The sequence below is a fragment of the Megalobrama amblycephala genome, linkage group LG7, assembly GCF_018812025.1.
Source record: "Megalobrama amblycephala isolate DHTTF-2021 linkage group LG7, ASM1881202v1, whole genome shotgun sequence".
Taxonomy (NCBI): domain Eukaryota; kingdom Metazoa; phylum Chordata; class Actinopteri; order Cypriniformes; family Xenocyprididae; genus Megalobrama; species Megalobrama amblycephala.
In genome coordinates this window covers 30,587,734-30,610,970 of record NC_063050.1, presented here as the reverse complement: position 1 = coordinate 30,610,970, position 23,237 = coordinate 30,587,734, and the positions used below count along the sequence as shown (strand labels likewise).

The 23,237-nt window shown below is 35.9% G+C and overlaps 1 protein-coding gene across 3 annotated transcripts; it reads left to right on the top strand.

Moving 5' to 3' along the window:
* Window positions 1–217: 217 nt before the first annotated feature.
* Window positions 218–11,173, top strand: klf5a (Kruppel-like factor 5a). 3 transcript variants are annotated; one of them, XM_048196995.1, is made up of 4 exons: window positions 218–1,558; window positions 4,076–4,976; window positions 6,376–6,435; window positions 9,673–11,173. In XM_048196995.1, exons 1-4 carry the CDS (start codon window positions 1,388–1,390, stop codon window positions 9,849–9,851), a joined length of 1,311 nt encoding a protein of 436 aa, XP_048052952.1. In that variant the 5' UTR covers window positions 218–1,387; the 3' UTR covers window positions 9,852–11,173. The 3 variants fall into 3 exon arrangements, with proteins under 3 accessions (XP_048052952.1, XP_048052954.1, XP_048052953.1); XM_048196997.1 differs by lacking the exon at window positions 218–1,558 and adding an exon at window positions 1,569–2,600; XM_048196996.1 differs by lacking the exon at window positions 218–1,558 and adding an exon at window positions 2,621–2,994.
* Window positions 11,174–23,237: the final 12,064 nt, after the last annotated feature.

Genomic DNA, 23,237 nt, shown 5'->3' with positions numbered 1-23,237 from the left:
CAATATCTGAATGTATCATTTGATGGCAATAAATCTGAATTCTTTCGTTTTGATTCATAAAACGTGAGACACGCTGTTGATAAAAATAGAGGAGCGCGTGCATACCTTAATCGCTGCTTATTTGTGTCATCTTAATGTTACGCACCACAGACTCAAATGTCCAACAAGATCAGCGGTCGCGGTGAGCTGCATATTATTGATTCTTTTCATTGATTTAGTCAGCTTGAGATGGATATTTTTATTTGCCGTGTTGTGTTACTTATAAATTTGACACATTTATTTACTTAGGGATCATATGGCGTTTGTAAATAAGCCTTGTCCCGCTGCTTTATTAACGGGAAGCGCTGGCAGACACAACTTGGAAGCAATTGTACCTCGTTGGATGAGAATCATAAAGAATTTAAGGATTCCGGCGCCATTAACGGTTATTTTAGTGCTTTCAAGGAATAGCCTATAGGCTAAAAAAAAATCTTATAGTCGGTTGCTAAATCATGAGATCATTTCAGATTAATAAACCAGATACAAAACAAATCAGAAATAAATATGCCTAAAAAAGTTCCTGCAAAATAAATTATAAGTTATAATGTGTCCACGTCATCTAGGGTAAGTATAGTAGGCTATAACATAGTAGGCTAATATTTGACTTCTGTAAGCGAGTAACTGATTCACAAATACAGTAAGATATTCAGAAGTGTTTTGATTCCCGACTCATATGAGTCGGTTCTTTTGAATCAGACTACCCTGACCATGCTGTTTGTTGTTGAATCACTTAAAAGAACCGATTCACAAGAGTCATTCGTTCGGGAATCGAATACACTGAATGAGAACCGTTTTACTTGTTATGAACCCTTCACTGGCTTCTCTGTTGGTTATTTTTACAGAACGATATTAAAAAAAATGTATGTTTTCATCACAAAATGAACTTTGAAATAACTTATAAAAATATAGTTATAAAAATAGTCTAATGAATAGTCTAGCCCCCAACACGTTATTGCTATTTATAGTCAGTTGTGATTTTAATATTAAGTATTCTACACTGCCGTCATTATGGAAATGTTAAGGGAAATACGTAGGCTACGGCTGGCCAGATTTAACTCCGGCTGTTTTGACGGGTTTGTTCTGCTGTTACAGTAACAGCAGTAGTAAAGGTGTAGCCGTCTCACTTTCTTAGTCCCTGACAGAGTCAGGCCCCGCCCTTTCAGCGATTATATGCTACATATATCCCGGAGCTCCAGGAACGGAGCGAGGCAAAACGGGATATTACTATCGAAAGCGCGCACACATACACGCACGGGTGTCATTCCATGCACCATACACTCACTTCCCCTTCCTCAACGTCTATCAAAACACATTTCGCGGACGCTCTCTCCGTCACATCCACGGGTTTATGGCCGCTACGCTTCTTACGATGAGCGCTGCGCTCGCACCGGGACAAGATGACTTTCTCTCGCTTCTCAAACCCTCACTATCCGAGGGCTTTCAGGAGGACTCCTCTCTGTTTCCATTTGAAGCCAAGAATCCCGATACGGAAAGGGGCTTATCAAACGACTATTCTCAGGTAAATTGTTTTATCAGTTCTCTGAAAGGTGCTCAGGAAGATATGACTGTATCACTGGATGAATTAAAGATCATATGCATCGTGTGTGAAAGGTGGGCCATCGAGATGATGCGGCATGCTGCACGCCTGCAGTCCCATCAGCATCATGCCCCGTGAAACGCGTTAAGCGATGTGCGATTCTTTAATTTGAGGAACTTTTCTATTCCATAGGTTAATTTACAAAAAAAGGCGTTTAAAAAAAAAAAAAAAAAAAAAAAAAAAAACAAAGACGTAAACTTTAATAGTTTATTTTTCGCTGAAATGTTAGTTTTCAGATTCTTAGAAATTAGGAATTATAATTTTGTCCCTCATCCAGATTTTTTAAACCTCCCATCTTCAATACACGCAGGACAATTTCACTTTGCACTTTGCCATAAGAACTTAAACATATTTCAAAGTATTAATAACTGTGTGTGCAATTTTTTTTAGCAACCTACTACTGTCATTACTATCAAGCTAAGCGCTGCGTTGAGTTTTATTAGCTGTCATTTCCAAATCAGGTTGTTATTTGAAAGTTAATTTACTTATAACTAAAACAAAAACATTACCAGCACTCATTACACATAACTTATAGGCATATAGTTTGAAAAATCAAGATTTCAAGTCCAAAGCGTCCTCAATTGATTAATCTCTCACGATGTAGGCTACTTCAAAAGGATTTGGTGATGTTTTTGGGATTTCCCCGTGGCTGTAATGCAGGGGAGAGTCTGGGCTGGGTCGGATAGCGCACAGACTCATGTCAGTTGCTTGCAGTTGGTTTCTTGGCTACCGAACCGTCAACAACTGACTCCCCCTCCTCACCCACGCGCGTTGCTCTCGAGCTCCGAACTGAAACTTCCCAGCAACGCCGAGCCTCAATCTGAAAACTTGTGAAAGAGATACATGTCCGGCGAACAGCTGGAAGATCTAAATCCAGAAATAGCTATGCGTAGCAGCCGCGTAAAGAGCACTTAAAGAGCTCTGGCATTCCGAGTGTGAATGTATGTAGGCTACGTATGTGTGTGTGAGTGTTTTTATTTTCCCTCATGTTTATTCCTCTAGTGACTATGTTACACTCAGTAGGGAGTAATGAATGAGTCTTGATTTATTATTTTCTGCTGATTAAGGTTTTATGATAATTGGGTGGCATTTATTTGGAAAGGCTGAGCAATCTCTCCAGCATGCTTTCCACCTGTCAGCAAAGTCTGTTTTGAGCTTGTGGTATGAGCGCTGTTTTACAGTCTTAGGGGGAATGTAGCAGAGACGTATTGAAGAAGACTTGATAAATGCTTTACCTCTGACTGTTCGATACAGCTACACTGCCGCTTCATGCTCTCAATATACATGATCACAGATCAGGTGTTAAAACATCAAGTCCTGATTTTTAGGGTTCACATCTTCGCACAAAGATTTTACAGGTAGGCTAATTGTTGGTATCATTTTCAACGTCTCATGTAGGTAATGCTGTTTTACTATAAACATAATACAGCTAAATAAAAGCATATTAGATGAGACGAAATGGGATTTTACATAACATTTACTCAAAATGCGCATTAAAAAATGTAAATAGGAATTATTTATCATTAATTGATAAGATTTAAAGACTGGCAAAAGAAGGAAGTAACCTGTTAATCGGCTAACCGACATGGTTATCGGTTACCTCAAAATACCAATTACTCAGCCTGGCCAATAAATTGGTTCATCACTAGATGAAGGCTACATGACATATTTTGTTTTACCTGATGCAACATGCTTGCCTATTCATATATAACATACTGATGTTCATATTTCTAAATAATTTTAAGTTTCTATTACATACTTTCTAATTGACTGCTAGCTAACTTGTTGTGTTAGCAAGTCCAATGCTAATCCCGTTTTCTCCAAATACTAAAAAAAAATGGTTGTCATTACTGTCACACACAACATATTAAAGACAAAGTGTCCTCAACTGAAGAGGAAGTAAAGAATATCAGCCAAATACCCCGCCTGGTCGATAAATTAGTTTGTCAGTTTATTTTGACTTGCTCCAACATGCTTGTCTATTCATATGAGGGACAATTATATTGTTCCATAACACCAATTAGCAAGTAATCACATAGCACAAGTGTACTGAAGAATAAATGCTAAAATGTATGTTTTTTTATTATTATTATGCTAAATATATTTAAACTGTAAGCTGATTTAAGTGTCTACCACATTGAGTAGTCCATATATTTTTACTCAGAGCAAGTTAGCTTAGCTGAGTAAGCAGGCAGGTTGGCCATTGTTGTAACAGTAAGTGAATATTTGCATTTTTGCAAGCTTTTATAAAATTTTATGTATACTGTGTTTCTGCTCTGCCAACACAAGCAGTCCCTGGAGATCCTGCCAGCTTTGCTGACAGAAGCAGCGTATGCAATATTCCAGTAGTTATTATTCTCAAATCTGTTTATCTTGTTTGCATTTAATGGCCTTTACAACTGCATTTACAAATTTATGCTTCTCTCTTTTGCTCTCTAGGCCAAATTAGAGATGGATAAATATCTGTCTCCACAACCTGTGGCTCTCCCCGACCTAAAGAAGTCAAGACGAGAGAGTATCTCAGTAATGGACCAGTTTTTCGGAGACGACCACGGTTCCCCCTACAGCATCAACATGAATGTCTTCCTGCCCGACATTGCGTATCTAAGAACAGGCTTTTGCCGGCCAGCACGGCCTTCGGTTCCCAGCCAGGTCAAAACTGAACCTGTGGCGGCGCCTTTCTCTCATCCAGAGTGTCCGGTGAGCACGACCGGGCCCGCTCCATCCACGCTACCAGATTTCACCAGCATCTTTAACTCGAATTCCACTTCAGGCTCTGGAGTGGACACCATGGACGATAACACCGGGGTCTTTGTCAAGCAGGAGATGCAAGGCTTTGACATCCCGCAGGATGGGCCGCTCTTCCAGCTCCTCAACTCAGAACTGGACGTCCCCCATCAAGCCGATTCTCACTCCCACCCTCACGGTCACTCTGTGCCCTCACAGATGCCTACTTTCCACGACCTGCACTTAGCGACCCAACAGACTGCTTCCAAGCCATACTGTGGCATGCCCTCCGCCGGGTACCCTCTCGGCCCGGGTCACTTTGTCCATCCTCAGGGTCAGGCTCACTCGCAGCTCAAAATGCCCTATCTTCCCCCTTCGCCTCCCACTTCAGAACCTGGCAGTCCTGACAGACAGAAGGAACTGCTTCACAATCTGACACCACCACCATCTTACGCCGCCACTATCGCCTCCAAAATGGCTGTCCATGCACCCAGTCACCCAACCCCCACCTCGACACGACCTTCCGTGACCAACGGGTCCATGCCTGTCCGTTACAACCGAAGGACAAACCCAGACCTCGAGAAAAGACGGATACATCACTGTGATTTTCCAGGTACAGAGAATAAACAAATTGTTTCAGGTGAACTTGAAGTAAATCGTGGCGAGCTTAAAAAGCTGAAAAGATGCTCTTGTGTTTTCTGGAGCACAACGCTGCTTTCTGCTGTGCTTTCTTACTCACACGCTCGAATCCACTGTTAAATAATTCAGAGACGGGCAAAGCCTTTTAACCAGTGCTCAAAATGAATGCCAAAGAGTTGACGTCAGGCTAATTGTTATTGAATCCTGTTGCATCAAATTGACTGGGCAAATTGTAAAACAGACAAGCCTCACAGTGCCATTAATAGTGCATTTACGCTAAGAAGCTGCATGTCTGAAGCGACGTGCTTCGCAATTAAGAACCCATCACTGCTTTTCTTCACTGAGTGGGGTTTTACAGCTAACGACATGAGATGGGCTTTGGATTCCTAATTGGAAAAGAAAGCATACTGAAACCAAATAACAGGATGCTCTTATTTGTGACTGTGGTGATGAGTGAACCAACTGATTTTGTGTTGGTGACTTAAAAGAATAAATTGCTCTCTTGTTGCAAGTGAAAAAAAAAAAAAAAAAAAACACTGTCGATGCATCAAACATTAATATGTCATTGTTTTGTTTTATAATTTATAACTGAAATATTTATTGTTATTTTAATAATTGTTATTATTATCAATAGCCTCCCAGCATTTTTATCTCTCAAAACATTAAAATGATCTGGTCATACTGTTTATGCATTAAGCATAACTGCATTTTTTATTATATTTGATAATTTTAATTGTTTTAATATATATATTTTTTTCATTATCAATAGCCTCCCAACATTTTTTATCTCTCAAAAAAATGAAAGCACTCTTCATATTGTTTATGCATCAAGCATAATAATTACATTCTTTTTAAATTTAAATTAGAATTTTTCATTTAAATATTTAATAATTTATAATTATTTTAATAGTTTTTAATAGTTCCCAATATTTTTTATCACTCAAAAGATCAATGTAATCCTAATAATTGCATTGTTTTTAATACTTATAATTTATAATTTAAATACAAAATACAAATACAAAATAAATTATTATTATTATATCAATAGACTCCTAACTTCTTTTTTTTCTTTTAAAAATTATGCATCAAACATAATAATGGCATTGCGATTATAATTTAAATATTTAATGTATAATTGTTTTAATAATTAATAATGTTTTTATTGAGAGCCTCACAACATTTTTTTTACAGTCTCTAAAATGATTTAAATATTCTCATCAATATGCATCAAATATAATTAATGCATTTTTAATTCTTATAATTCATCATTTAAATGTTTAATTATTTTATAAATACTCAATAGCCTTTTAACATCTTTTAAACACACAAATGCTTTACTGTTGTGAGTAACAAAAACTGTTATCTTTTTTTAGGTTGTAAGAAAGTTTACACCAAGTCGTCCCACCTGAAAGCTCACTTGAGGACACACACTGGTAAGAGTTCTCCAATTAAAAATGGTTTTATTTATGCTCGATAAAGCTGGCCTCCTATTTTGGCACTTTACTGTCATGTTGCTGGGCAGACGTGCGTTGTTGGCATGCACATGCGTTCATTCTTGCACGATGCCTGAAAGCTATCCTGCGTCGCTTCCTAATATGAGATTGCACCAAAACCATGTCCAAATACATCAGCAGCAACAGCCTTTTCAACTTCCTTTTTCCATTTCAAATTATAACATCCAATATTTGAATGACCTCTTGGCAACATTTGAAAACATCAGTAGAAAAGCATTTTCATTGTTCAGTGTTGCTATCTCTCTGTCTATAAAAATATATTTGGAGATACACGTTTAGTATCTGAATGGAAGTAAACAGAAGGGCAGACCTCATTTGACCCAGAGGAGTGAATATTCATACATTCCGTAACGTGGCCTTTAGCATGTGAACTTAATAAACTGATAAAATATGCTGTACTTATCAGGCCATCAAAAGTTTTCGATTTTTCCAGCTAAAGATTTATATTTTATGTCACCGTCCTGAGCCTAATTACTTGCTCGTACTGATTGTAAAGCACTATTACGATAAGATAACAACACCCACTCTTTTCTTGACATGACATGATTTAGACTTTTGACAGTGTTGCTGTATTTGAATAAACAGCATGTCAAAGTGAGATTTACAATTATAGTGCAGGTGCTACTTTCAAATTCATTATGACATTTAGTAGTCAACAGATTTGATTTTCTTCTAGAGATCGGTTGGGTCAGTTTAATAATGCCCACATTTATTGTACACAAGATTGATACACAATATTGCTTAAAATAAACACACACACACACACACACAGGTTTGTTTTGCTATCTTAGTGAGGACATTTCACAGGCATAGTGGTTTTTATACTGTAAAAACTGTACATTCTGTCCCCCTACACTACCCCTACACGTAAACCTACCCATCACAGAAAACAATCTGCATTTCTACTTTTTTAATAAAACATTTAGTGTTTTTAAAGCTATTTTAAATATGAAATGTCCTCATATTTCATGTTTACGTTGTAATACCAGTGTAATACCCATGTCATTATACAAATGTGTGTCCTCATAAATCACAAAAATGTCCACACACAATTCTAACTCATATAATATTTATACAAAAATATTTATAAAAAAAATAAAACAGAAGTTTATGAAATTAAATGGTCATTTTTCATATTTACGATACTGTTCAAAAGTTTGCTGTCTAAGATTTTTAAAAAGGAGTCTCTTATACTCAAAAAGGCTGCATTTATTTGATTAAAAATACAGTAAAACATTAATATTGTAAAATAATAATGTTACTACAATTTAAAATTACTTCTTTCACTTTTAATATTTTTAAAATGCATTTTATTCCGGTGATGATTTGGTGCTCAAAAAAAAAAAAAAAAAAAAAAAGTTGCTAAAACAGTTGTGCTGCTTTTTTTTCTGTTCTTTTCTGGAAATCACGATCCATTTTTATTCAACATTCTTTAGTAAACAGACATTTCAAAAGAACAGCATTTATTTGAAATAAACATTTTGGTATAGCACTTTATAATAAGGTCTCATTACTTAACACTAGTTAATGCACTAAATAACATTAACTTACAGCGAGCAATGCATTTGTTACAGTTACAGTTTATTAAAATGAGTGTTCATTGTTAGTACGTCAGCTCAGGTCCATTAAAAAATATTAACAGATACAACTTTTGATTTTAATAATGTATTAGTAAATGTTGAAATTAACAACTACAACTGGAACCTTATTATTAAAGTGTTACTGAAATCATTTGCAACAATGTAAATGTCTTTACTGTCACTTTTGTTCAATTTAATGTATCCTTGCTGAATAAAAGTATTAATTTATTAAACAAAACTAAAAACAAAACACCATGTTCTGATAAAACCCAATCCAACCAGTCCCTGGAGAGAAGAGAGGGGCCTCAGGCAGACAACGCATGAGATGAGCAAACCAAACAAGTCATTACAGGATCCCTGTTCAGGGCTCTTCTCACAAATGCTAAAGCTCAAGACAGGCACATGTTCTGACGTTTTTGCTAGTTAATTGTTTTTGAGCGCTTGAGGTTGAAACAGCTGAACTTGCAGTATCACTCTTTATAGTTCTTCGCCTCTCATTTTCTATTACTTAAAAGGCAATAGCCCAGATAAATGATAACATTGTGATGATGTTTTCAGTTTATCAGTATTTGTACAGATATTTCAAATAGTCTAAATCTAATTTTCTAACTTCAAGCACTTAATGCTTACAATACACAACTCAATAAGTAAAACTCAAAACAAATAATTGTCACAATTTATTCAGCAGCATGACATTTCAAACCTGTATGCAGTTTTTTATTCTGTTGAACAAAAAGAAGTTATTTTGAAAGAAAGTTTTTGTTGTTTTGTTGTCATTCTTCAAAATATCTTCTTTTGTGTTAATACAGGTTTGAAACAACATGAGAATGAGTAATTGATCACAAAATTTTCAATTTTTTTAAAAGAAAGTTGTTGTTTGTTTGTTTTTTTCCCCCGATGTTGTTTTGGACCCCATTAACTTTCATTGTATGGACAAAAACACGTTTAAACATTCTTCAAAATATCTTCTTTTGTGTTCCACCCAATAAAGAGGTTTGAGAATGAGAACGAGTAATTGATCATTTGAGTGAATTATCTTATATGCTTGGTAAATCATTCTTATTTCTGTTTTTTATTATTATTATTATCTGTCATCGACTATCCGAATTTCAAGCTTTTGAAAGGGTACATTGTGGGAGTAATGCATGTGTTGAGCTGGCAGGGCTTTCCGAAGGGATTAACAAACCGACTTGATTTCGGGAGGAAGAAATAACCTTGTCGTCTTTTAAAAAACACTCTTTAAAACTTCTAAAGCCGAGTTCTAGAAAGGCAAACATTGTGCTGCTATTTATGGCCGGCTATGAGTTTAGTCTTGTCAGCCTCCACGAACATACCAAAATCCTGAAATACTTTAATCTTAGAGATAGAGTTAAGTGAAGTTTATGAGGTAGCTCCACACCTCTCAGTATATGTTTGTTATGGTTACTAGCAATGACAGAAAGAGAAATGTACCCACACAGATTACTCATTTAGTCTTACTAATGTATTAGAAACCTGTTTTTTAACTCTGCATGATAGTTTCTTCCGTGACTCCATACACCTAACCAAACTCGTGTCCATTGTGCTTTGTGTGCAGGTGAGAAGCCGTATAGGTGCACGTGGGAGGGCTGCGACTGGCGGTTCGCACGTTCCGACGAGCTGACGCGTCACTTCAGGAAGCACACCGGAGCCAAACCCTTCCAGTGCGCCGTGTGCAGCCGCAGCTTCTCTCGCTCCGATCATCTCGCCCTGCATATGAAGAGGCACCAGAATTAGACACAAAAACACACTAACTCAAACAGACACACATACTTACTATTATGCACATGAAGTGATAAGAGAACAACTTATTTCTTTCTCTACGCCGCGACGAACCTTATAATGTTTAGGGTAATCTTCTCTCTCTGATCTGTCGAGAGTGTTGAGCTGTCGACTATAAACTTTTGATATTGCCATGAAAGCCAATTTCTTGTGGTACCTTCAGATATCATAAAGCCCGGTCCTTTTTCCTTCCTCTTTAGGATGTATAGATCAAATTTCCGTTAAGATCCTCATGTCACATGTGATATTCTTGTACATGAGACTTGGCTCTCATCCTCTAAGTGGAATTTTTTAAGCGTAATGAAATGGAACTGATCATAACAGGATTCATTCTTGTATCTGCAAAGCACTAAAACACAACTCCCATTTAACTTTGCACTTGAATTAGACTGGAAAAGATGAATATCTATGTATGATAAATACTTTTAATATATATATATATATATATATATATCACTGGAATAGTTACTGCTCATACTGGGGTTTCAAGTACACAGCCTATACTGCGATTCCCTCTTTTTAGTTGCTGAAGTATTTATAGCTTTGGATGATAATGTGCTGCTACTGAACAGCAATTATTTCATGAATTATTAAACAATGGTATAGAAAAGCAATGAGAAGTGGAAAAGGGCTTTAGACAGCTGTGTGATTTGTACAGTCCCCTTTATACACACAGAAGCATGCCGACCATTTGTTTTCCTACTGTCATTGATGCATAAGCTCATATGAATGTACGAGACCACAGTGACTGTTCTTTTGAAATAATGCCTTTGGATCACATTTCATCTTAAAGTGCCTTTTCGTGTTTGTTTTTATCAGCAGCACATGCTAGGACTTCTTGTTCACAAAGAGACAGATAATAAAAATGGATCAGATTACCATTATTTCACTCTTACCGCGATTCGCCTGCCTTTCATAAGTTTAAGAGAGGGTTAAAATATCACCTGGTTCTTGTAAAATCGATGTATTTATTGCATTGGCTTTGTGAAGTGGAATTTGACAAGTTTTGTGTAATTGAAATGCCTTAATGTAAATATATGACATTTTATTGTAAATATTATTTTGAATTATTTTTGTTGCTCTGTTTTCTTTTTCTTTTCTTTTCTTTTTTTTTTTTTTTTGAAAAAGGAGGGCATCATATTGCTCTGGATTTTGGCTGTGTGACTATTTTTGTTTCTTTGAATTTTTTACTTAAACTTGTTTTGTAGATTATATTTCTAAATTGGTTGCCTACTGATTGAAATGAATTCTAATAAAATCAACTTCATAATTTTTAATGCTTTTTACAAACTGAACTGTGTTAAATTTATACAGAATTAATTTATTTACAAAACTATAATAATGTGTGTCCCGGTGAGTTATTACTTACAGAGCCCCTAAAGGGACATATGCAAAAATAAAAAAAATATACAGACTCTCGTGTGCGCACATGAACCTTTTTTGCATGGGAAGGTGCATTTTGACGATTATTATGACATAATTGAACGATTTTGAACTGTAAAGTGTTTGTAGAATGACCTGTACCACTTGGCCACTGCAGTTTTAAGATGTGTTCGACTTGAAGCGGTGCTTTCTCGCAAAAGTCTGTATATATATTTTTTGCAAAGGTCCCTTTAGGGGCTTCATTACTACACTGGTGGAATAAAATGTCATAAATCATCCTCCCTCAAAGCAGATAAACTACTTTTCTATAGTTTACATTTGTGTATGCCTAAGGCTTCCTGTTCATTCTCTTTAGAGTCATTATAAAGCAGTTGACCAATTTCTATTTGTTGATGTTTCTAAGGTTTAAAACATAAAAATACTACAAAGAAGTAAAGATAAAACTATCATCAAAGCAGAAAGTTATGTTTCAAAGATCACTTGGGCCCATGCCACAAACTTTGAATATGCTCTTATCTGATGGTTGACATCATAAAGGAACAATTTTCACAACTCAAACAAACCCTCAAGCTCTGAAAAAGAAAATTAATGGGAATTCCTTTTCATGTCAACAAATGTAAAGAATGAGAGTGACAGCACAATATCTCGGTGTTATTTTTTATTGTCCACCGCAAACCATTTTACATCTTGCCCACTAAAACATTGAGCATTAATGTGATACTAAAAAAAAAGAAAATTCTTTCATCGTTTACTCGCCCTCATGTTGTTCCAAACCTGTATGACCTCAAAGATATTGTGAGAAATATCTTTGTGACAAGGTGAAATGCCATTTCTGAGATTTTTTTAAATTATTATTTTCATTCTATTTTTGTGTCTATACAGTGGAAGTCAATGACAATCAAAACATTTGGTTAACATTTTTAAGAAAATCTTCTTTTGTGTTCTGCAGAAGAAAGTAACAGGTTTGGAGCAAAATGAGGGTCACCAAAATTATGACAGAAGTTTTGGTTGAACAAACTTCATATATATTAATTGATATTTTGATGTTATTCGGAGATTACAGATGGCGTTGGTGACCCATAAAAAATGTAAGTGATAGTAGAATTTGGTTGCAATTCATGAATTCTATTTTTATTATTGGCAAGACTGTTACTTAACAGCTGGTGTGCAGCTAATGTTCAGGACAGATCCCACAAACATCACAAACTCCAGAATACAGCCTTTCAAAATCCGACTTATCACTGGAATGTTAATGGTATCACTGCGGGAACAGATGATTGCTTTGCTCACAGGCTCATAGATCCTGTCCAGAGTCCACTGTGACTACTGAAAACATCCTATATCACTCAAATTGACCCTCTTCACAGTAATTCTGGAGTTAGTATGATGTCCCTCCATAATTTTTACCTGATTCTCAACCAGTATGTGGAATAAAAATGATCTGTGATGTTTAGAATCGGAGGCCCTGAAACGATCAGCGTGGATGGACATTTGGTGAATGCACTGTTTGCTTTAAGAGGCATCAGCGGTTTCTTGGGGTGCAACCGAATTACAAGCTGCCAAAACGTTGGGGACCCCTGTGAGCAAAGAAACAATACAGCTTTTGATATGAGATCAGGAAACACCACAAAGGAAAATAAATGCTTTCATTGCTTTTAAAGAGAAGGGGAATTTCTCCCTCTCTTCTACATATGTTCTTAGTTTGATTCCTCGGACAAACCTCAGCCCCTGGACATAATGAACTTCAGATGTCAAAGACAGGCAAACAATGGAAGCTCCACTGGACCCAATCAGGAGGTTCTTCAAGGTTCCTCCTGAGAATTGTTACTCCTACAAGTCCTCTTCTCTCCTCCACTATTTCTTCCTCTCCTACCTCCCCCTTTCCGTAGCCTACATGGAGGTTTTAAACCCCCAGGGTGAACATTATTTCTCTAATGCATAGGGCCCCTAGTTTTTTCTTCACTTTCAGCCCTCAAAACATTATAAGCTGCACTTTCTCATAACCTGTCCCGGCCAGATCAATATAAATGAGTCTCCCTTTGCTGTAAACAAACAAAAGTGCCAAAGACAAAGGAAACAGCTTTATTTCTCACAGATTTGCACATTATGATATGGATAGTGCCAGACGGGGTAATGTTGACTGGCTGCACCCTTAAAAATAAAGTTCTTTATTGGCATTGATGGTTCCATAAAGATCTTTTAACATTCATAGAACCTTTCTATTGGACAAAAGGTTGTTTATAGTGGTAATAGGTTCTTCAGATGATTTAAATGTTATTTATTCTAAGAAAAATTGTTCTTTTAAGAACTGTTCACTGAAAGGTTCTTCTGGAACCATTATTTTTAAAAGTGTATAATCAAGTTAGCATAATCTATCCCAAGACTTGATAGGTTTGTAGTTATTCTGATCAGTTAAAAACATTCAGCTTAATTCTAGACCAATCGAGCAAAAGTGACGATTATACGGGCCTTTATGTAAGCCCTAAAGTTCAAGCAGTCAAGGTGTCAGTTTTTGGGCAGAAATGATTTACAGCACTCCACATATCACCCAACATTAATATCTTCCCTCAAGCACTAATCATGCAGCTGGATGGTCAGGTTAAATGTTCAGAAAGCAAGGAATTTTCAGAGGAAGTTTCCTGGACACACAGTCTTTGAATAAATTACTAAGGGTATGTTTACATGACAACGATGTACTAAACACGGAAAGTTTTTTCTTTGCTTTTTTCGTGTACAGATGACGTTGTCAAAGTGTCCATGAAAATATTCAAAAAATGCTGTACTATCATGCCAGGCCAGTAGTTGGCGATTTGTAAAGAAAAACGTAAAGATAAACGACCTTATGTAGCCCCGCCCCTTTTCAGCGCTGCGCTCGTTGTCTTTTGACTTCCGGTTTGTATTTCCACAGCGATCTTACGTATTTATGAATGAACTGCTCGTTTTAAGATCTTCCTGGTCTACTGACATGTGTTAATACGTCTGCTTTAAACATACAATGCTCATGATAACTTTCATTAACTCTACAACAAGTAAATCCACTTCAGCAGGTAAATATTCTTTGACAGCGATGCCATAGAAATGTACAGAGCTACCGCAAAAAAGGAAGTTCAAAGACAATTTTATAAAGATGGCGGCACGCTTGTTTCTCTGGCGCATAAGGTCTTTAGAGGGTATGCATCGACGTCACTTTCCCGCCGAAAGCGCGCTCCCTCAGCTGGACTGAGTGGCAAAAGAACCTGCTGCGTGACTGGATTTAATAGGGAAAATGGCGAAAACACGAGTAAAACAAACGAATTACACTAAAGGTTGGAATTGAAAGTGTTTCTTACAACTTGTCAAATAAACCTAATCCATGGATATTGACATGCAGCCAGGAGTCGTGTTTCCTGACATTTATATGTGCCTGATTTCGACGGTGGGGAGAAACATAAAGCAAATCTGCCTGTGAATATTTTATATAACTACAATATCGGTAGGTTTAAATCCGAGTAATCACTTATATCAATGTTATATCGTAATATTGTCCAGCCCTAAAACATATATAGTTTTATAGTATAGTTTTTTTCAGTGTTGTTTATTGAAAAACACCCAATTATGCAGAATATAAGATGGAAAATATTTAATTGATGAGTTAACATAATATATAACAATACAATATATACGGTATGATTTTACCTCAAAATCCAACAATTTGACACAAAATGATAACTGCAAATCCATGTTTCTCTGCCTGGAGTCGAGCTGTTTCTGTGAATTGCAGTGATCCATTTGCTTTTTTCCCTGTTGCTTTCTGCAGTTTTTAAATATATACCTCAGGGTTTGTGTCAAAGCTATTTGTACAGTCAACCACAAAGCTCTTTCCCGTTTTGGATGTGTTTTGTGTGTTTTTCGCGACATTCACGCTGAAAACCAATGCTGCCGCTCAAGGGGCTCGCACACCGGACGCGAAGCTCAGCGCCGCGACATGTCTTTCAAATTCGAACGCATTGTTTTATATTTTTTCTGAGTCGTAGCTGGGCGCCGAATGTCGCCGCCGGTGTGCGTAAGTGACATTCAGAGAAAACAATGGGTTCGATTTTTAAAGACGTGGCGAGGCGCTGAGCTTCGCGTCCGGTGTGTGAGCCCCTTCAGTCTTTTGCCACTCAGTGGGCGTGACCGCAGTCGTAACGGTCGACGGTGACGTCACGTGCATACCCTCTATAGACTGAAAATGTAATATGCATGTGCATGACGTCACCATTTTCACAAATTCGCGTTTTAACGTTTACATGGAGACAATAATGATATCATTTTCAAAAACTTGCACTTTGAAACCCAATTTCAAAAGCTTGCGTTATTTTCATGTAAATGAACAGCCAAAACGCATAAAAACTTTTCCGTTTTAGTTAAAAATGCTGTTGTGTAAACAGCCCCTAAGTTAAAGGTGATTCTCCTTTTAAATACATCTGCAATTGCATGGAAATCCTAAATGACAAAATTCTTTATTTTGGTCAAATAAATAATGAGAGATGTATAGACAGGACTCAAAGTTAACACACTAAAACTGGCTTTGGCAAGTAAATGAAACTCACCAGTTGGCCAGTAATTTTATTACAAATAGAAACATAATACATTCAAATTGAACACATGCAAACTGTCTACCAAAGAAAACATCTAACACAACTCCAACTTGTACCTCAGTAGAAGGTTTATCATCAGATGTTTGTGTTAAGTTCTCTTCTCTAGAACTCCATGTGGTCCTCACCTTTAGCTACCAAAATGATGTATCTCAGAATGTATTCTGAAGAAACAGCCTTTTTCTTTTCTCTTGTGATGCTCCTCATCTGTAATTCACTTTACATAAAAGCGTTAATGAATAAATGTAACTCTGCTGCTTGTGACAAATTTAAAAGAAAAACAAGTCAAATCAGACAAAATATATTTTAAATAAACAAAATTCAGTTTCTTGGCTGATGGGATATTTTTATGTTTACATTTTCTCAACTTACTTACCATAGACAGGTGTCAAAAAAAGTAACTTGGACCTGAGCACAGCTCACTTTTTTTTTTTTCTTGAAAGAAACAAGTCATGTGTCTGATTGAATTACTTAAAAAACATAGTTTATTCTTCTGAAGTTAAATAATAGCATGTCAATTTGGACCATAAGCACAGCTGAGCAGTCTTTTTATTGAAAGTAGAAAGCCTAGCAGCAGTGTGGTTGAATTACTTTGAAAATATTGCATTTCCTGTTCATCTTTATGGAACTTAAATATGAAGTCATATTGTTTAACTTACAAGTGCACCTTTACTGAGTGTGAAAAGGACTACTGGCTCATTGAGCAGATTAAAAACAATTAATGTCACATCTGGGCTTCTGGCCGCAGGCCGATACAACATGCTGCTTTTGGTGCAATTTTTCCAGTGTAGCTTTACAGACCACCCACACAGAAAGGAGGACCTGTTCCCAACACACTGGAAACATAATAAGCATTGAATGAACACATGGGAGCTCGAGCTTATGGTTCTAATCATGTTCTTAATACCTTAATGGACAGTGGTTTCAAATGGGTACTTTCCCCTCTTAAACATCAACATTGCTGCTCTTGAGGGGGTGTGGGTTGCTCATGGCTAATCTTGACATTTGTTTGCCATAGCTGAAGACAAACTTAAGCTTCCAGAAGACAGCTTGGACGCTGGTACGCATCTATGTGTTAAACAGAGGGTGATTCAGTGGCCTGCAGGGTCCGTGTCCGTGATTCAGTCTCTCGGTACTCTCACACCTCAGCGTGAGGAAAACAAAATGGAAAACGGCGAACCATGAAACTCTGCGGCAATCTCATGAGCTGATGTACTAAAACAGCTGCGGCATGGGAACGCTTCATAGCCTCGGTTGTTTGATTGTGTCATGGCGGAAACACATTCACATGTGGTGACCGCTTTGTTAATTCTAACTCTTTGTTTATTAAGTACACTTAAATTAGTCGTCTGTGTAATGAGCAGGATCTTATTCAAGAGCCATCAAAGTCAAAAGGACAGATTATTTATAGATGGTTTGGTTGACAAATGGAGGTGCCTTGTTTGAGGCTGATTGAGCATGAAAAAAACATAACAAATACAAATACAGAGTGAAATGAGACTCAAAATGAACATTCAGAACCACTAAATCGTTCACATTAAATCGAATGCACCCATAAAGCAACAACATCTATGAGAAAACCTTATTATATTGTGTTATATTTCAACTGAGTTTGAAGGCATAGGTCTCATGATAGAGGTTAGGTAAAAGGTCACTACTTTCATTGTGCACACCTAAAATGTCAAATAGCATTATATAGATATCATTTATTATCACATTTAAATGAGGCAAAAGAGACAGATAAACATAGCCATATTAGCTGTAGTGCAGTTTAGTGTCATTGACATAATATATGACCCTGGACCACAAAACCAGTCATAATGGTCAGTTTTTTTAAAATTGAGATTTATACATAATCTGAACAATATTTGGGAAAGAAACAACTATTTGAAAATCTGGAATCTGAGGGTGCAAAAAAAAAAAAAAAAAAAAAAAAAAAAATCAAAATATTGAGAAAATCACCAATTTGTCCAAATGAAATCCTTAGCAATGCATATCCACTCACAAAAAAAAAAAAACATTTTTATTGGAAATTTACAAAATATCTTCATGAAACATGATCTTTACTTAATTTCCTAATGATTTTTGGCATAAAAGAAAAATCGATCATTTTGACCCATACAATGTATTGTTGACTATTGCTACAAATATAATGTTATATGTATTTATATAATTATATAACAATAATATATAAAATTGTATCTAATTTCAAGTTAAAGATTATTTTATTTCAAGTAACAAACATGCTATTTTATGGTTTTAGTTTTTGTACTATAATAACCCTCACTGTAAAACCGAACAGTGAAATTAATTAAATGAGTTTGTTTCACTCAAATAATAATGAAAGTTCATTGTACTTAATAGAAAAAAGTTGCATGAACTCAAAATTTCATTGTAGTAAGCTGAACTGAATACTATTGAGTTGAGCTGCAGCAGATTTCTAATTCCAAGCATGCTTTGCGTCAGACCGTATAAATAACTGTTGAAATTAAGTGTTATTTTGTATGTTTTTGCACAAGATTAACATATGGAGATATAAGTTAATGTTTAATGTTTTGTTATGTTGGGATTCAGGGGGGTTCTGTTATGTTAGTTTTGTAGGGTTACCACTGTGGTGAAGAGTAGAGCCTGTGGTTAGGTTGAGGATGAGCTGCAAAACATTTAAGACCACATATGTTGTTTGATTACATATATGCAAGTATGTAATGACTCTCTGATAATGTCTCTCTGATAGTTATAATAGCATGTGTTATTTGCTATGTAACATTTAACCAAGATCTGATTGTGATGTTTATGTAAATTAACTGTATGTAATTAACATTATGATGAGTTGGGAAAGGGATGCTGGTGACGGGATTGTTAGAGACACCTGTGCACCACACTGGCCTTGATCCGCTTCCATGGCTCTCAGCCCCGCCCCACTTGTCACAAAAATTTTAAGTTCTACCAACTTTAAAGGTGCCCTAGATTCAAAAATTGAATTTACCTTGGCATAGTTAAATAACAAGAGTTCAGTACATGGAAAAGACATACAGTAAGTCTCAAACTCCATTGTTTCCTCCTTCTTATATAAATCTCATTTGTTTAAAAGACCTCCGAAGAACAGGCGAATCTCAACATAACACCGACTGTTACGTAACAGTCGGGATCATTAATATGTATGACCCCAATATTTGCATATCCCAGCCCATGTTCCCAATATTATGAAAGGCATTAGACAAGGGCAGCCAGTAACGTCTTGATGTGCACAGCTGAATCAACAGACAAGCAAGAACAACAGTGAAAAAATGGCAGATGGAGCAATAATAATTGACATGATCCATGATTACATGATATTTTTAGTGATATTTGTAAATTGTCTTTCTAAATGTTTCGTTAGCATGTTGCTAATGTACTGTTAAATGTGGTTAAAGTTACCATCGTTTATTACTGTATTCATGGAGCACAGCCTCAAACTCATTCAGAATCAATGTAAACATCAAAATAAACACTGTACTTACGCGATTAGACATGCTGAATGACGAACACTTTGTAAAGATCCATTTTGAGGGTTATATTAGCTGTTTGAACTTTTTTTATGTTATTTAAGGCAAGCGCGAGCTCTTGGGGCGTGGAGCACGAGATTTAAAGGGCCACACACCCTGAATCGGCTCATTTCTAATTATGTCCCAAAATAGGCAGTTAAAAAAATGAATTAAAAAAAAATCTATGGGGTATTTTGAGCTGAAACTTCACAGACACATTCAGGGGACACCTTAGACTTATATTACATCTTTTTTAAAAAAGTTCTAGGGCACCTTTAAAAAAATGAGTTAGTTTACTTGAATGTTTTGAGGTATTAAGTTTCCTCAAATGTTTTGAGTATTCTGAACTTATTGGGTTTTACAGTGCTGTTGTAGTAAATGACGATTTAAGAGCTACAGTGGAGGGAAAGATTTTCAAAGAAAACTGAAATCTAAATTTCAGTCTGATGCTCACACCAAACTGTTGTATGGCTTCAGGAGCCTTAATATTGTGCACACATTGTATGGACTTCAGTGCTTTTGTCATGTTTGGAACATAGGCCTAATAGTAATACAACAATGTTCAGCTTAGACTAACCAACCAACTAACTAACTAAATATGAGTGCAGTACAGTAGTGATGTTTGGTGCAAGAGAGTAATTACATTTTGTATGTTCTACAAATCAAATTGCACAAATTGGTTTAGCAAAAAATCTGAATATTACCTGTTGTTGTTACAACCCTGTCTATAAAAGCCGAAACTGTTTTGATATTTCTCTGTATTCCTTTTTGTGTTTTGACTGTTTCGTTGTATATAAAAGTAAAATGAACCTATGATGTTTTTTTTAGCAGGTGCATTGTGACAACTTACCCCCCATTGCTCACCAAACGTTATTACATGTCAGAATCCATATGTTTTGCAGTTTTTCATACAAAATTCCATTAATAATTATTCAACCATCATTCTACATTGATTTCTATGGGTTTTTGCTCAAAGTACACTCTAATAAGTCACCATTTTATCAGTTAATGTTTATGTAAATATAAAACTAAGGTGAAGACCCTCTTGAGTGTTCTTAAGAAAGAAAAAAACATTGCCTGCAAACACTCTGCACAGCTACAGAAAATCAAGACATGAATAAGAGCATTTATTGATTTACTATCCACTGTCTCACACATGTACACACACATATGCCATAAACCTGACGGATTTTCTCAATGAGCACTTATAAAATGTTGAACAGGGAGTCACAGAGAACAGGAGACCTCCTCCCTCTGTAAACATCCCACTCACTACCTGCAGCACACATAAATGATTAATGCTTGTGATTCAGATATTAGATTAGTTTGAGGTGAAAGGGTAGCTTATGCCAAAACCCCATTAAATATCATAACTGAAGGCTTTCAATAGCTCTTTGATGGATGAAGTATTTTCCCACCTTTTAAAAAGCTTGCTTAAGGTTTCATTACGTCAAAAAGAAACTTTCTGGTTCCCATTCAACTGCCTACATCGCCTATATGATGAACAGGCCTGAATGCAACCCACGTATTAAGGTTTACAGATGACATTTATTCTTCAGTATGTCTTAATGTTTTGATGTTCTCATTTGTTATAAGCATCAATTACAGGGGGTTATTTAAAGGGTAATCTGTCAACACATTCTCTGGGTATTCACTGATAAGGTGTTTTTGATAAAAGAACAGTAAGCAAAGAGTTTAAAATGCACAATCATGCACAATAGACAAGCAAATGGCAAGCAAATGTCACGTAAATAGAGTAAATTTCACAAGATGTGTCACACTTGACTCATAAGTTCAACCAGTCCATTTTTCTTGCTTAAAAAAACAATACAAAAAGTTTATTATCTTGATTATTATAGCTGAGTTATTAATGGGTAATCCTCACAATGATTGGCAGCAGCCCAGGTTTCCATGACAACAGATATTTGAAGCTAATGGGTTTTCATAATGATTTCATTCACTCTGTGTGTAATCTCTATGTAAGGTGAGCACCTTTACTATCTATCGGCTATAGTGACCACACACCTGCCATAAGGCACACACACACACACACACACACACACACACACACACACACACACACACACACACACACACACACACACACACACACACACACACACACACACACACACACACAGCACAGGTGAAAGGTGTTGACTCTTGGCTTAAACATTTGTGCAATGCCACAAACAAGTTCTCTGCTTTTTTTCCCCTCTTTTTTGTTTATAGAAAACAGATGAACCAGATGTCTCTGCCATGAAACAGGTTAGATAACATGTTTGAGTAAACTGGACGCTATGGATGTCAGTGACCTGGCCACAGGGCAGCAGAGAAGCTCCTTCTTCAGATTCTTCCCTTCGTTTAATCAACCTGAAAAGAAACAGACCTGGGTGTAGCTTGTATTTATAAGAATATGGATTTTTTTTTTCTGTTTGATATATAGGCCCATATTTTGGAATTAATTTTCCTGATTATATATACCCAGGTGGAAAGTATACTTGAATGCACTAAAAATGTACTTAAATACAAGCAAGTACATTTGTAGTACATTCTTATTTTTTTGTGCTAGATAAAATTGTAAAAGTTATACACTATAAATACACTAATTAAAAGTATATTTCTAGTATAATTCAGTGCACTTAAAAAAGTATCCTAAATACCATTAATACTTAAATTGATTTTTAGTGCTTTGAAATAATGTATTGTAACGGTGGTGACCCCCAAAACAACAATTCACAATTAAGTGTTCAATAAATTGTTTTTAATCAAACTTGTTCGGGCGCCAGGCAGGTAAAGGCCTGCCAAAAAAAACAAAAAGAAAACCCAGGATAGTTCCAAATAACCACTCGTTACGTTCAATAAACTCAAAATATTCTACCACAAAAATATACAGAGGAGTTTTATTAGTGTATTTAGTCCCACTTTATATTAAGTGGCATTAACTACTATGTACTTACATTTAAATTAATCATTTGATACAATGCACTTATTGTGTACAAACATGTTTTTACATTGTACTTGTATTTTAAAAACACCTGCATGTAATTACATCTGTAATTATTTTCTGTAATTACATTTATAATTACACTGTTGACCCATCCCTTAACCCTTACCCCTACCCTTAAACCTACCCAAACCACCAAAGCTTTCCCTAACCTTACCCATATCCCACCTCACTAGCATTAAAAGTGTTTTGCAATTCAATATGAATCCAATAAGTACATTGTACTTATTTTTTGATGTAAGTACATAGTAGTTAAGGCCACTTAATATAAAGTGGGACCGTGTATTTCTTAAAAGTGTTCTTTGAATGCTTTAAAAATGAATTCAATCTTAATGCATCGTGTTTCCTTCTGGAGCATCAGTGAATGTTTGAACCTTTTGTAATAGTTGTGTTTGAGTCCCTCAGTTGTCCTCAGTGTGAAAAGATGAATCTCAAAATCATTCAGTCACATCTGGAAAGGGTTCAAATATGCAAAAGATGCTGGAAAATCAAAGGATTTGCAGGACCTGAAGGATTTTTCTGAAGAACAGAGCTCAGTTTAATTTCTCAGAACTAACAAGGGACTCACGAACAACCATCACAAAACAAAAAAACAGTCATGGATCATCCAGGTAACCACAGACAGTATTAAGAATCAAGGGTATTTAAACTTTTGAACTGGGTCATTTTTATAAATTCAGCTATTTTTTTTTTTTTTTTTATCTTGTAGACTTTGTGTAAACATCTGTTATGTGAAATACTTTATTCAGGACAGTACTAAATAAAAAATAACATGCAATTTTCATGATCCTTCTTATTTTATTCAAATGAT

Coding starts and splice junctions, on each gene's coding strand:
- klf5a (XM_048196995.1), top strand. CDS start 1,388: ATGGCCGCTACGCTTCTTACGATGAGCGCTGCGCTCGCACCGGGACAA. Junction 4,977..6,375: donor ACATCACTGTGATTTTCCAG/GTACAGAGAATA, acceptor ATCTTTTTTTAG/GTTGTAAGAAAGTTTACACC. Junction 6,436..9,672: donor TCACTTGAGGACACACACTG/GTAAGAGTTCTC, acceptor CTTTGTGTGCAG/GTGAGAAGCCGTATAGGTGC.